Here is a 15059-nt window from a genome sequence, read left to right on the forward strand (position 1 = left end):
GTCTATTCTATCACAAACGGTGGTCCCAAGGACCAAACTATCCCGTGCCCTAGAACTATTTATTTATCCCACTCTGTTTCAATCTCTCCCATCTCTGAGCTTTCCCAGCCATCCACAGACCTGCCCCTAAAGGAACTTGGGGCCTGTGAACAACTCACACTTAAGCTACTGGCGATGATCACTTAGAGCAGGAATGAGTCACCATCTTTCACAGCCCATTAAAGACTTAGGCACAAGTGAAATAACTGAGGAGGGGAGTTTTTCTCTTTTCTCTGCAGTTTTTTATTTCAAAGTTTTCTTTTAATTACTGCTGTAGATGTGATCAATTCATCGGCACAGCTGCCTGAATCCCTCCCTGTCCAACCTCTGCCTCCTGCTCTTGCTTGGCGGGTTACAGGAAAGAGCCTATTTTCCAGCAGACCTTTGCAGGGCCCTATAAGACTTTTCAGCACATGCACAAACCCTCTTAGAAACATCTCGAGTTTATCACAGTAGATTTTTCTTCTTTTGCCAGTTACCTGTCCTGGATATTTAGAATCAATTTCCACACAAAACTGTAAAAACAACCGCCATACCGCAAGAATGATGACAACAGGTTTGACTGACAGAGATTCACCACTACTTACTTCACAGCTCTCAAACACTAGTAAATGGTCTGAAGCACAAAATGTGCCATGTTCAAATTTATGACAGTATAACATGCAAGAGCACCAAACCTTCACTGATACTTCTTTAGAATGACTTATTTGCAGGACCTCTGTATAGTTACCTACAGTCCTGAAAAAAATGTCCTTTTTTGCAAACTCAAACTGGTAACATCTCAGTAGAGATTTCCTTGAGCCTGAACTGTTCTGGGCCTGGTTTACAGTACATTGCACCTCCTTACAGTTTCATTTCCCTCTGGCAAATAGATCTCTGCCTCTCAGAGAAGCAGTCTTTAACCTTTGAATTTTAGATACAGCCTCTACCTTTAAATTTTAGGCAAGCAGTACATAAATAAACGCTTGTGGACTGGAGAAAACTCAGTAGAATATATCAACTAGTTCTCTATATGTCTATAATTCTATTATTTTCAAAATAGCTCAAAGATTTTGGTAAGAAAGAAAGGTATGTGTCCAATTTTACTCAACTCTTGCATTAATTTTATATTTATGCTAACATTATACATTATACTAACTACAAGGCTTTTGAGCCGTCCCTCACAACATCCTCCTGGGCAAGCTCCGGAAGTGTGGGATAGACGAGTGGACAGTGAGGTGGATTAGGAACTGGCTGGATGGCAGAGCTCAGAGGGTGGTGATCAGCAGTGCAGAGTCTAGTTGGAGGCCTGTGATTAGTGGTGTCCCCCAGGGATCAGTCCTTGGTCCAGGCCTTTTCAATTTATTCATCAATGACCTGGATGAAGGCACAGAGTGCTCCCTCAGCAAGTTTGCTGATGATACCAAACTGGGAGGAGTAGCTGATGCCCCAGAGGGCTGCGCTGCCATCCAGAGGGACCTGGACGGACTGGACAACTGGGCGGTGAAAAACCTCATGCAATTCAACAAGGCCAAGTGCAAGGTCCTGCACCTGGGGAGGAATAACCCCAGACACCAGTACAGGCTGGGGACTGACCTTGTGGAGAGCAGCTCTGCAGAGAAAGACCTGGGTGTCATGGTGAACGACAAGTTGACCATGAGGCAGCAGTGTGCCCTCGTGGCCAAGAAGGCCAATGGGATCCTGGGGTGCGTTAAGAAGAGCGTCTCCAGCAGATGGAGGGAGGTGATCCTGCCGCTCTACTCAGCCCTGGTGAGGCCACATCTGGAGTATTGTGTCCAGTTCTGGGCTCCACAGTACAAGAGGGATGTGGAGCTGCTGGAGAGAGTCCAGCGCAGGGCTACAAGGATGATCGGGGCCTGGAACATCTGCCCTATGAGGAGAGGCTGAGGGAGCTGGGCCTGTTCAGCCTGGAGAAGAGAAGGCTGAGAGGGGATCTAATCAGTGTCTATAAGTACCTCAAGGGAGGCAGCGAGGAGGATGGTGCTGGCCTCTTTTCAGTGGTGGTCACTGACAGAACTAGAGGTAATGGTCACAAACTGAAGCACTGAAAGTTCCACAGGAACTTAAGGAAAAATTTCTTAACAGTGAGGGTGACAGAGCACTGGAACAGGCTGCCCAGAGAGCTTGTGCAGTCTCCTCCTCCGGAGATCTGCAAAACCCACTTGGATGCAGTCCTGTGCCACATGCTCTGGGTGACCCTGCGTGTGCAGGGGGGTTGGATTAGATGACCTTTAAAGGTCCCTTCCAACCTTAAGCATTCCGTGATTCTATGATTCTACGATTATACACTAAAGACTTTTAAAACTAAAGAAGGAGAAACAACGTGTGTCTATTTCAGTCGGAATTTTGCACAAATGGAAAAATGGGCTCTACAGATATTAGTCACCACAGTACTGCTTCAGACTATGAACTTTGTGTTTTTAAATACATTATGAACGAAATCTTTCCAAAACACTTTACAGTACAGCTTATACTCTGGATGTACTCGGTGTATACCATACTACATGGTAATTTTTTTTAATGGGGTCCTTTTGCCATTTATATTATTTTTACTTATTTCAAAATGATACAATATACAAAAAATAAACATGAAAACATATGGTACATGTAGCATAGCCCTATGTAGAGAGATTAGACTGGTAACATTTTTAGTTACTTATTAGTATCTTTTTTTTAAATCAGGTTATGGTAATAAGACTCCTTTGTTTTGCTTATGGGAAATTTAAAAATCAAGAGAAACTTACTTGATATAATAGGGCACTTTGTTGTGTGAAACAGATCTCTGCCATGGAAACTGTACTGAAGCTGAGGAAATAAACAGAAGGTAATTATTAGAAAACACCTGTCAAATAAAAAAGATCCAACTATCATTGTTCCTTTTGTACAATTAACACAGTTATAATAAATTAAGTGGGAACAACTATAATTTCCCAGACAAGCTTACAGTAATTAGAAAACCAGCTGGAGGAAACAAAGGCAATGTATCAAGATGATTTTAGCCATATATTATACGCCAAGGTAAAAATCAAACAAATGTGGTGATGCCACTCCCAAGAAGGATAATAAATTCTGAGCAAGCGAGGCATCCACCCAGAGCGCACGGAGACACCAGTTTTCTAAGTGTCTTCACTACTATAAATTCTGTCAGCAAAACAAAAAAGAAAAATATCTCCATTTTTATTAGTTACAGCCTTTAGCTCCTATTTGCAACTCAAAGTAATATTGATTAACACTGTACAACCAACATAAAAGCATGAAAAAACCTGTCTTTGTACCCCTTGCTGAACAGCAGCAATCTTTGCAGGATTTATGAATGTCTGATATATCAACAGATATCATCCATAACACCAGGGAGGCTTCTAAACAGTGAGATACAAAAGGCACAAAGCTGAACTCCACAACAGAACTGTCCTTATTTAAAGACCTCAGGAGATTTATTGGAAGAAATGTTCAGGCCTACAGGAGAGCTGGTGCACAACTTAAAAGTGGGTATTTACTGAAGGTCTGTAGGTTCATACACAACCTACAGGTCACAGAAAAAATGTCAATTATAATAAGAATTAATTAATTGGTAAGCAAAAACCATTAACAACTAAATGCTCAAATATAGGTAAGAAACTAAAAGGTTTCTCTCTTCATAATGCTGGACAGACATGAAAATCAAGCAAATAGGTGAAAGAAACATCAGCTCTGGAGTTTCATTCTTTATTGCTGCAATTTGGCATCTACAGCTGCTGAGGTTCTACTACACTAATTATGTCAGCTAACCAAGAAAAAAATTCTGGTCACAGTTTGCTTGGAGTTGACTAAAAACTAAAAGATATTCTGCACTGACAGAGATATGAACCAAACAACCTAATAAATTTATGACAAAATGTTAATTATTACACATCAAGTGATGCTATACTTATTTGGGAAAAACCTCCCTAAAATATTGCCAGTTGGCTGTGCTGAATGAACCTCTGCAAAATGAAATTCCCAGTCTTCTTTAAAATCAGTTTCACGACAAAAACTGAACAAGTAGTTATTGATTCTGGCACTCACTAGGAGTGCTGCAGATACTAGTAAAAGGCTAGATGTTATTCAGAGATGCTTTAGACACGGCAGTTGAAGGCATATGGTGGGATTTGTCTGTGGTTCTTTGCAATATCTACCAACATGATGTCTGGAAATCTTCCCTTAACTTTTGCATGTAATACAGAAAAAAATGTCCTCTCAAGCCCCAAAGATGCCCTAAACAAGGCGCATTGATTGGACTTCACAGTCTCTTTGGATGTAATTCTTTGCGCGTTTACTCCAGAAAAAAAAAAAAAGAATTTTGAGAAATTCCAGTTCTCCTTTTTCCCCTGCTGCTCATTCCAGGTTCTCCCAACTGTCCTGCAAAATTATTTGTGGCAGCATGCTGTAAGCCAAAAGAAGAAGATGATCTAAATCAGGGCAAATCAAATCAGCCACCCTGGCAAGCTTCTGAGTTTTATGTAAAGATCTGTTCATGAATCTGATCAGTCACCTTAAGGTGATGCATTGGTCTAGGTGGGGAGACATTATCAGGGCCCAGGGCTTCAGTCAGGAATTTCTCCAAACAGCTTAGGTAGAGGAAACTACAATTTACTTTTGTGGCTTCCTAATCTCTTTTAATTACACAATCCAGATTGACTTGTCTACCAAAGCTAGCATTTTTTTAATGGTGCCAAAGGTGCCTCTATATACTTGTATTTGTAACTTACTACATAGTTGTACTTTACAGGTCAAGATTACAGGTTTGAGAGTAGAAGTGCTACAAACCCACAGTAGCAACAGTACACTTCCAATCAAGTTTGTATATACAAAAAAAAAAAAAAAAGAAAAAAAAAGAAAAAAACTGAAACAAACAAAGTATTTCTAAAGTTTTTGGTTTTCTCTGTTAATTTAAACAGGGGAATAGAGCCTCCAAGAATTGTTTTGTGTAAGCCTTGCAATATTTTAAATGCACTGCACATCATTTACCATGTTGTTCACCCAGAAGCTGCTTGTCAAATTGAAATAAGAATACTGTTGACACATAACTCAAGAAGAAACCAAGATTTACTTAATATGTTAAATTATATTAGCTATTTAGCTAATACAGCACATATGGTGCTTAGGATATCTCTGGGACAAAGCTGCTCATTTTTATATTCATTTTTCAAAATTCTTGAATTTGTTTTACCACTAATATTGAAGCAGTCATTTAAAAGTTGGAAAGCTGCCTGGGTTAACATCGTGTATCATAAAGTTTGATGATGGCAGTTGTGCTAGATGTTCAGAAAATCAACATGGATCTTGATACCACAATCTATCTATTTGTAATGAATAAGTCAAAATGAGAATGAACAAGTTAAGCATCTGGTTTTACCTTCTCCCAGGAATACTTATAGACAATAGGCTTATTTCTCTAAGAATTTGAAAAAAATAAGAGAGATGCAAAAATTTGTCTCACGAGGAGACAAATTCAAGAGACAGCAGCCAGACCTTACTGCAAAGGTCTGACTGAGCTGACCAAGAACAAACACAAGAAACCAGAGTTAGAATCATAACTCGGGGAGATAACAGGGTGATCTCCTGCAGCAAGCACATCAGTGGGGACTTCAGCTAAGTTATAAAGACTGAAGCTGAACCACCCCCACAGAAAGGGGGAGGCAAGTAATAACGAGGAGGAGGAACTTTTTGTGCTCCAGACAGAGTAGAACCTGGAGGGCAGTCACTAAGTGGGAGACAGTGTTTGAGACACAACTGCACCCAAGGCTTTCTCAAATACACCAATTCACTCAAAGAACTTACTGGAAAGGAAGTGCTGTGATGCAGGCCCAAAATCTCGGTGTGCCTCCTGCAGCTGTTTAAGACGATCCTCTACTGACACCTACAAATAAACACAGGTACATAAAATTTATGCTACATTTACTTTGTAGCAAAAATAAATATAGCAATATAGTGGCTTATGTTTATTTTGGTTAAATAAAGTAAGGTTCACTTTGTGTCACTTTTTTTTTTTACCATCCAGCCATTCAAGACTACTATTTTTTTTTGCTTGATAAGAGTATCCTGCAGTGTTCTTGTACAAGATCAATAATGAACTGGTGACTATAGCTGACCACTGAAATTTCTGACTCCCTCCCAACCCTTCCTTTGTCCAAATCTCTAGAGTCAGCAGGTCTCACTTTGATTGTATTGATCTCACAGCTGCCTTTCCAACCTAGCACAATTTCAGAAGATACTGCTTCACTGGCTGATGTGGCTTCCTCCTGCTTATTAATCAAACTATACTAGAACATGCAGGGCTTTGGCTGCTTAATTAACTCTCTTTAAGGAAACAAATTCCAATATCAAATCATACTGAGAGACGGAAGAACAGATATGACCCATTAATGATTTTGTCTCTCAGGAGAGACTGATTCAGAGCTACTAGCCCCAAAGCTGACATTTGAGTTTTACAAAATTCTGTTTCACCGCACAGGCAAACAACCCTCCACCTTTTCCCAGTTCTTTGCAAGACTTTATATACCCCTTAGAAGCCAGGGAAACAGATGCAGAGAAGTTGATTCCCAATAAATATTTACTACAAAAAGGGGAGTGAAAAAATGGTAAGATTGCTAAATGAACTGTAAGTGATGTAAGCAGCTTTATTAAATCATTCAGTATGATAGTGTAAATGAGTTTTAACTATAATCAGACACATTCCAATTTACTTCTCTCAGTTCATTTAAACACCAATAATCATAACTAAGCAATATGAATCTTGCTTGGACCAGCCCCTCTTCTGCTTTATAAAGCTAAATACGGTATAGCTCACGTCTTGTTATAGCTCTACTAATACTCAAGTCTCCTCAAGCGAAATTCCCTGCAGAAACTGTAGACTCAAGAACAAAATAAACCAACTTCCACATAGTTTGGAAACAACAGAAATATGCAGGCTGGTTTTCAGCAACAATGATTTATGGAGTAAAAATACTTCTATAAGACTGCATAAAAAAGCATGCAGCAAAAGTCTCCAGAGATTAATGTGGTCTCTTGAGTGAATAAACTGCTGAGGCAGCCAAAAAGAAAAGCTTTCGGTCAAGACGGTGAAGGAAAGGCAGCTCCCTTTGCTGCTGTTGTACTGCCAGAGTTACACCTTGAAGGGAGAAATACTGGAAACACTGTAATAGCATCTCTTGGGAGAGCAGGAGGGTAAGAGAGGAGCAGTCCTGCCACCCACCCCTACCGCAGGCATTCAGAAACGCACCTGTAAAAGCTTCCACCGCATGTTAAGGTCATCTAACTGACGAGACATCTTTAATGATGGATAAAGGTCCAGCGGAGAGAGCTGACTGCACAAATCATTCACTGCTTTAACTTTCAAGTTGATGGGAGCAATTTCTTCTCTAAAAGCCTGCAAGAGGAAGCACATATTTGTGCTCAGTCATCTCCTGAGCAGCAAGAAAGCCAAACTAAACTCTACCCGGTGGTGACTAGTGTGGCAGGTTACGCTAACCACTGTACGCAACTGCCAGTCTTCCAGCAAAGAGAGGCCATTCACTCCAAAACTCCAAATCCATCTTTGGAGCCAGAGATAGTATGGAAATTACCCAACCGCCCGCAACCAAATCAGGCCCTTAAATCAGAATACTACATTTTAAATAAGGTATTTCATGATGCCATATGGCTTTAGAGTCTTTCTATCCAAGTGGAAAATACAACACTCTGTTAGGAGCTTCTGTAGTACAGTCTCTACCTAGCACTCTTAAAACAAAATGTATTTAATAAGAGTAATCACAGTTTTCCACTATAAAGCAGATGACAAAAATTCAATTTAAATACTATTACTGAATTAGCAAAGCATGAAGAAATGCATCTTCTAAAGAAAAGGAGTACAACATTTTACCTAATTAGAATTGTACAGTTAAAACTATTACAATGATTAAAATGAAAAAAAAAAAAGGCTTACCGAGTCAAATGGAACTAACTACAATATTAAAAGCAAAATTGATGTAGTCTGAGTTACAGCTGAAAAGATGCATCGGATATCTTTTTTGCTGTGAGCAGTTAATTGTTCAATCCCATAAAGGGCTTGACTAAACATTAAGAAACAAACGAAAAACAACTAGAAAAAGGGTTTTCTCTGGACAACTCAGTTATTTACCTCCCTTTATATGCACTCCAATCAGGCACAGTAGCCTACTGGTAAGAAAGAGGCAGTTGGCTTCTGGAGAGCCCTGGGGTCCCTATTACTTCAGCAGATGTTTCGTTTTTTCCACAACAATGAAAATCTAAAAGACTTCTCTTTACTCTCATTTACAGAAAAACCATTAAGATATGACAAATTGCTCCCTAACACAAGAACAAAGAGCTATTTAGCATCAGTACGCTAGCACTTTATTTAGTATCTATATTAAAATATAAGATGGGGAGGAGAAGACATATTACTCAAATCAACAGTAGGATGGACATAAATCTGCTTTGACTGCCTTTAGTTTAAAAATTTTAGATTCCACTAAGCTTGAAAGCAGCAACAAAATTTGCAGAAGGGAGATTTCCTTTTAAAAACAACAAAGTTGTCCAAGATGGTCTAATGGGTCTGACAACTCACCACTACAAAAAAAATGAGGAGGAGCCTGCTGTCATCTGCCTGGATGATAAAGTGGCTCAGCTCATTCATACTTCAGTGCTTAGGCAAAGCTCCAAATACACCCATGGGCTAGGTGCAGGTTATAGAGTTTTTCTAGGTGGAAATCGTGTAAATACAAATTTTCTTTTTTTTTTTTTTTGTATATAACGAAAGTTATATGCCATATAAATCTGTAACCACCTAATCACACGTCCTTATGCAATCACAGCTGACACATTGAATGCAAGCATTGGATTTTCTTTGAGACTAGAACCTACGCAGTGGTAATATGTTTAAGGGTGAACTGACCTCAAGTCTAGACTCTAAAAATGACTGCAGAAGGACCTTGTCCATAAATTACCTATGCACTGTACATGAACATTTACTTAAATGGTATACACGTACTTCCCAAGATCAGGTGCAACAGAATGAGGAGGTCTGACTCTCAAATATTTCCTAAATATTTCCCAGAAGTTGCACACTTACTGCAGTTTTCTCAATATGATCCTGTAAGGAATCTATGAGCAGGTCTCCCACGGGTTTCCAGCCATTCCTCACATTTTCAGCCTCCTTCAAGTCAGCATCAAGGTCATCCATGGCACACTGCAAGTCTTTCAGTTTTTCTAATGCTTTGTCCACTTGCTTTTGCCAGATGTTGGCACTAGCATTTAGGTTCTCCCATTTCTCCTTCACCTCTGAGGAGTGCTTACGCATAGCTTTGGCGATTCGCAGCGCCTTCTCCTCAGGGGTCAGTTCTGTAGGGGACAAAAAAAAATGTTTTGCTGTTTACTTTTTTCTCTCATTCACATATAAACAGAGGGTGAACAGAGGCTAGGGTGAACATACAAGAAAGCTCATATCTGATGAGCCCACAGTCAAGTGTTAATTTATTTCAAATGGAACAAGGTAGCAGGAAGTCCATGTAGCTGCAAATAAAGTAAGCTTTAATTATTCTTAATGATAAAATACAGCTAGGTCAGCAGCAGATAAATATTCCTGCTTTCCGTGTGTTATGCTATGCACGAAACAAAGGCAAGTTATTACTGTTTTTGTTACATTAGGAAGGATAGAAAAAAGAAATAAAAAAATCATTCTTCTCTATTGGAAACTGCAGTAGCAGTTTGGGGCCATTTCATGTAGAAAGAACAAAAACAGGGCTTTTTTTTTCCTGGATCAGTTACCCTCCTCCTCCCCACCCCTCTTTTTTTTTTTAAATCAGTCACCCTCACATCTCCAAAATGTCTCCTTTTCTACTGATGGGCAAAACACAACAGCAGCAGCCAGCGAGTCACATAGGGAAGAGCAGTTCTGCACTTCTACATCCATTTTTGTGTTAACACGTTTTTAAAAGGCGGTTCAAACAGGTATTTCTCGTCCAAATTGTTTTTTGAACCTGCTGACTGGAAAAGAGCTGAGCTTATGAAGCACTATTTCTCCCTGATTTCCAGCTTAAGTGCTTATGTTTAAATCCCTGTTCCCCAGGGAGCTGGAGGGGCCTGGAGTTCTCCACACCCGAGACGCCTCAGCCCTCCACACCAAGCACCAAGGAAAGGTCCCAAACAGAGACCTGGGACACAGGGACCTGGTGACACCACGCGCTGCCGCTGCCTTTCCTACGTGTTTGAGCCTGAGCAAGTCCGAGAGAAAAAGGAGAACTCGAGCAGGTCTTGCTGACGGACACTCAGGGTGGCCTTGGCAGAGAAAAGTCACAGGGAGCTGCTTTCATTGGGGAAGGGTCACTTCAGTAGTGGCAAACAAACAAAATCTGGCCCAGAAGGTTCCCTTTCTACCTAACAACCTTGCGACTTCTGTAGGCAGAGGAAAAAAACAGGGAAAATGTGACACAGTGGAGAAATCAGAGAATAAAGGAGAGGGAGCAACATGGCATGTACCAGAACTAAGCCAAGCAACTTCTATTCATTCTTTAGTGAAGTCCTCAGAAATGTTTTTAGAACTGTTTTTTTCTTTTTGCAGAAAAAAGAAGTTTGGAAAAAAAAACATTTTTCAAATGTTGTCTATGAATAAATTATGTACATAATAGAAAGATTAAAGCATCGCTTTCGTTAGAAGTCAAATGAGTCACACAACCTTCTATATAGTGATCTGTAGTCTTTAAAGTTATCACTATAAATGATTGAACTTTGCCTAGCTCACCTATGGAGAAAAAAAAAAAACAGATGGAAGAAATAGAAAATTTTACTTTTGAAAGGCTAGGTGAATGTCAAAGTAAAAATATACTGTTGTTGTTATGAAAATTACACAACTATGCATCTGATGATGAAATTGTTGTCCCATAGTTCCCAGTATTGGAAAAAAATGAATAGGAAACAGTTAATACAACATGCCCTTTTTCTAGATGTAGAAGCAACATGAATTTGTTTGGATAAAAACAGAATTTCTGCCAGCCATGCATTTAATTATTCTTAGCTTTTTCAAATCGTGTTAACCAACATAGTCTTGATACCTGCCAGACTACACATAGAGTACTTAGCAACAGACTCTGGAAGCAAGCTAAGAAAAAAAAATCCATACCTACTTTATATTTTACCTGGAGATGTGCGGTAAGATGCTAAAATGGGTTTGGATTTTTTTATTTAAAGATGCAAGTGCTGCATGAAGGCACAAAACAACTTGTTAGGGAGTAAGTGAGTTAAGAAGCGAAGCTTTGCCTGCGGCAACCAGATGAGAACGGAGACACCGACCATCAACAAGAGCAAACAGCGCTAAGAAGATGACGACAAATACCTAGGCTGGGGGCTGAAGAGCACGTTTTGAGATCTAGAATTGGAAAAGCTCTTTTAAAAAAGCTACTGATGTGACCTGCGCTCTCGGAAGGGAGCCACGCTCAGGGATACCCAATGACAAGAGGGTGTTTCAGAAGAGGAATTTAGGAGGAACAGCTATGACAGAAAGCTGTGATGCTTAACCAGATGCAGAGGCATATACATTATGTAGGTAGCTCTGAAATACAGAGATATGAAAATAAAACACAAATTGTGACACTGTCAGACCAGAATGAAGATTAGGACCAAAGATAGGCTATGATAAATTGTGCCATGTCTCTTGAATTCCAGTAATTCACAATATGATAAACTATACTACAAAACATCAGAGCTCTAAGATGATCTTTCCCCTAGGCTTTCCAAAATTTTGCAGATTTTGTAAAAATAAAATAAAATAAAATAAAAAATAAAGCTGAAATTGATAAAAAAAAAAACACTATTGTTGAAGACTAAGAACAGCTACAACTTGCTTTCTTAGAGACATCAATGAAGTTACCACTGGATTTTATTTTGGAGTTATTCACAGTTATGCACACCAGTATGTCACTTACAAATAACGCTACCAACTAGGTGTTGTTGGCCTCGTGCGTGGCAGGCAGGCAAGTTGCTCCTGGTGGCAGCGCTCTGCACGGCCGGAGGCTTCAAGAGCAAAAGCTGCAGAGCCCTAAACGGGGAGCAGGCCTGACACTGGAGAGCTCTGCACAAGCAAGGCGGGTATTGACCTTGCACAAGGGCAACAGAAACACACACACAAACTGCACCCCGGCAATATTAATCAAATATCACATACTTCATCATCCTTTACCTGGTACCAGAGGCCAGAACTAGCAGCTCTGCATACAGGATTAGCAAGTTAGAAGGCTTTAATAGTTCTAAACCAGATGACTAACAGGTCGTTTAAGATAATCAGTCTCTTGACAAGGAGCATCTAAAACCTTTAGTAAGTGCTGAACATCTTCCTGCAAAACTCAGCACATTAAACTCAATGGCTGCTTCTCTCTCCTTTAAGGAGATAGAAGTAATAAAAACAAACAAGTGGTTGCAGCAAAGTAAGGAGACACAAGGGGAAGGCTGACCTGGGTTTATTTGTCTGGCCAGCTAAAACAAGTCAGCACTTGACAGACTATTTATTTCTTTGGAAGGGAAAGCTGGGGTCAACTAGGGTGATGCAAGAATCGAAACAGAACAGAGAAGAAAATATACACATTCTTTTTTTTTTGTGGAAAGATATTTGAGGTATGTTTCTCAAGTCAACGCCACTGTGCAAGGGTATCTGCTGCATATTTTATTTTAAAAAAAATAATTGCAAGATTCCTTTATGTTACAAAAATGTTGACAATGCTTGCAAATTTGCCTTAAAAAAAAACTAAAGCCAGACAGAGTTTGTCACAAGCTATAAACCATTCAGCATCTATCCACTTAAGAGATAAATAACTGCAGGACTTCATGTTTACAATCATGAAAACCCAAGTTATTCACAAGCAACACCTGACATTTTTCAAGCAGAGACCACATTCACTAAGATGTTGGTTGCATGGGGTAGAACTGTACCTGAATGCATGAAAAATATGTAAACAGAAAAAAAACATCTCCTATGAGCATGGAGATCTTTTCTTCAGTCCCTCATTACACACGCTGATAGACAAACACAGCTCCTTTATGCTGTGGAAGAAACCACCACATAGTGGTCAGTGCTTTTTTGTCCCCGCTTACTGTGAGGTATTCTGATTGATCAGCCTTCCTTTCTTTTTATAAATGGCACTTATTATCTCCACTTCAGCAGCTGCTCAGAACGCAAGAAAAGCCCATATTCACTGGGCCATCTGTTTACCAGAGAGAAAAGATATTAACTGACCTTGGAGTCAGGGAGAAAAAGAAGGAAAAAATACCGTAGTGCTTCTGTAAAGTAACAACTTCATTTTAATAAGCATCTTTTGTCAGAAAATGATGAAAGCATCGAGTTTTCCTGTGTCTCAAGCAGAGATATATTGCCTCACAAGAAAAATTTTCAAGACTGAACTTTACAGCATGCAGTTTTTTTGGTTTTGCTTTTTGCTTTTTTAAACTTGCTTACATACATTGAAAATACCCTGGAAAGTAAAGGAAGGAGGAGGAAGATGAATTAAACTAGTCCTGACTCTAGTAGTTTTGATTTTAAAGCAACTTTCCTTGATCCCTAAATTCTGAACTGAGCTACTGATCTCTATTTTGCCATAATTAAGGTAATTTCCTTTTTATTTTTACTATATTCTTAAAAAAGCATGCTAGAACTGGCATTGAGGTAATGCCCTCTCCTTCTTTAACTATGTCAAACATTTTATCTTCTGTGGTTCGGTACATCTTGGTAGATCTTGATAGATCTAGATAGACACAACAGAGTGGAGGCCATGGCAGCGTGACCACTATGTACAGCGTCAGAGCGCGCACGCAGGCAGAACTGTCCCACTGTCACACTGGCAAACCTGTTAGCAGAAGAATCAAAAGTGCTATTATCATCACATAACCAAGTCGGCAGCATCACTGCAACGCAAGTATTCTCTGTTTTTAACAAATCCAGCGGAAAACTTCCTTATGCCAAAGTATCAAAGGAATAGGAAGCTCAGAGAACAAGAAGCAATTAGATATTTTGGAAATGTAGCATTCAGTCAGCACCCAACCATGCAAGTAACCAAGCAACAGTCCAGTACACCACCTTTTTTCCTCTACTTCAAGTATCTGTTGTATATGCAGTCCAAATAAACAAAGTCTTACAAGTCTTACAATAAACAAGTCTTTTATCAAAACAGAGAAAATGAAATCAGAAATGAGATAAATAAAATTAAATTAAGAGTGAAGAAGGGAAGTCTCTGCAGGATAAAAGACAAATTACTGCTGGTGTGTAGAAGACAACATTGCAAAAGCAGAGAAAATGAACACCCACAGCTATTAACTTCATGGAGGCATCTCTGGAAAGACTATTTCTGGAGTATGGTTTCCAGATAAAGAGAAATGAGAACCATACTGACAAATACACAAATACACATATCCCTTAAATAATGCATTTCCCAGTGGTCACTGGTGGGAAGGATGCAAAACGATGGCTGAAAAGAAAATGCTTTCTGTTTGAGAGACAGAATTTAGCCTCCCCATAGCACAATCCCTGGAAAGTTAAAGAAGAGTACAGCAACACTGAGAAGCACATATTTTTCAGTATAAGCAGTGTAATTTATCAGTATAATCAAAACACACTTCAGCAAAAAGTAGCTGCCATTTTGTTGTAAATGATATGATTCAAAGCAACATCAAAACATTTTGCACAGTGAAAGCCAGACACTAGCATTGCTCCAGGATCTTGTTAGAGCAGATCCAGCCACATAATAAGAAAAGAAAAAAAGAAAAGAACATAACAATAATGTTAATGGTGCTTGGAACCACCCAAGTACTAAGTCTTCTTCCTGTTCCTATGGAAGGATAATTCCTGCTAAAGGAAGATGGGTGTACCATCATCATCATCACTGCATCCTAGTTAACTCTAAATGACCAAGGAACCAATCTGATGCTCCTCTTCAAAGCAGCGCAGGTGCGGACCATAAGAGGCCTTTTCTTCTTCCAAAGAGCAGTATTTTTTTTTCTTTTTTTTTGCACAGCACACATGG

General features: G+C 39.5%; 1 protein-coding gene across 1 annotated transcript in view; it reads right to left on the reverse strand.

Moving 5' to 3' along the window:
• The window catches only part of UTRN (utrophin), a 303290-nt gene that overhangs the window by 68990 nt on the left and 219241 nt on the right, over positions 1-15059 (reverse strand). The window contains exons 54-57 of the mRNA XM_088537058.1: positions 9128-9396; positions 7280-7426; positions 5839-5917; positions 2784-2844 (exon numbers count right to left, since the gene is read on the reverse strand). Of these exons, the coding sequence (XP_088393184.1) occupies positions 2784-2844; positions 5839-5917; positions 7280-7426; positions 9128-9396 (556 nt within the window). The remainder of the gene's footprint in view (positions 1-2783; positions 2845-5838; positions 5918-7279; positions 7427-9127; positions 9397-15059) is intronic.

Source organism: Tinamus guttatus, unplaced genomic scaffold (assembly GCF_059628265.1).
Source record: "Tinamus guttatus ecotype Peru unplaced genomic scaffold, ASM5962826v1 Tinamus_guttatus_pri_ptg000716l, whole genome shotgun sequence".
In the NCBI taxonomy this organism is placed as follows: domain Eukaryota; kingdom Metazoa; phylum Chordata; class Aves; order Tinamiformes; family Tinamidae; genus Tinamus; species Tinamus guttatus.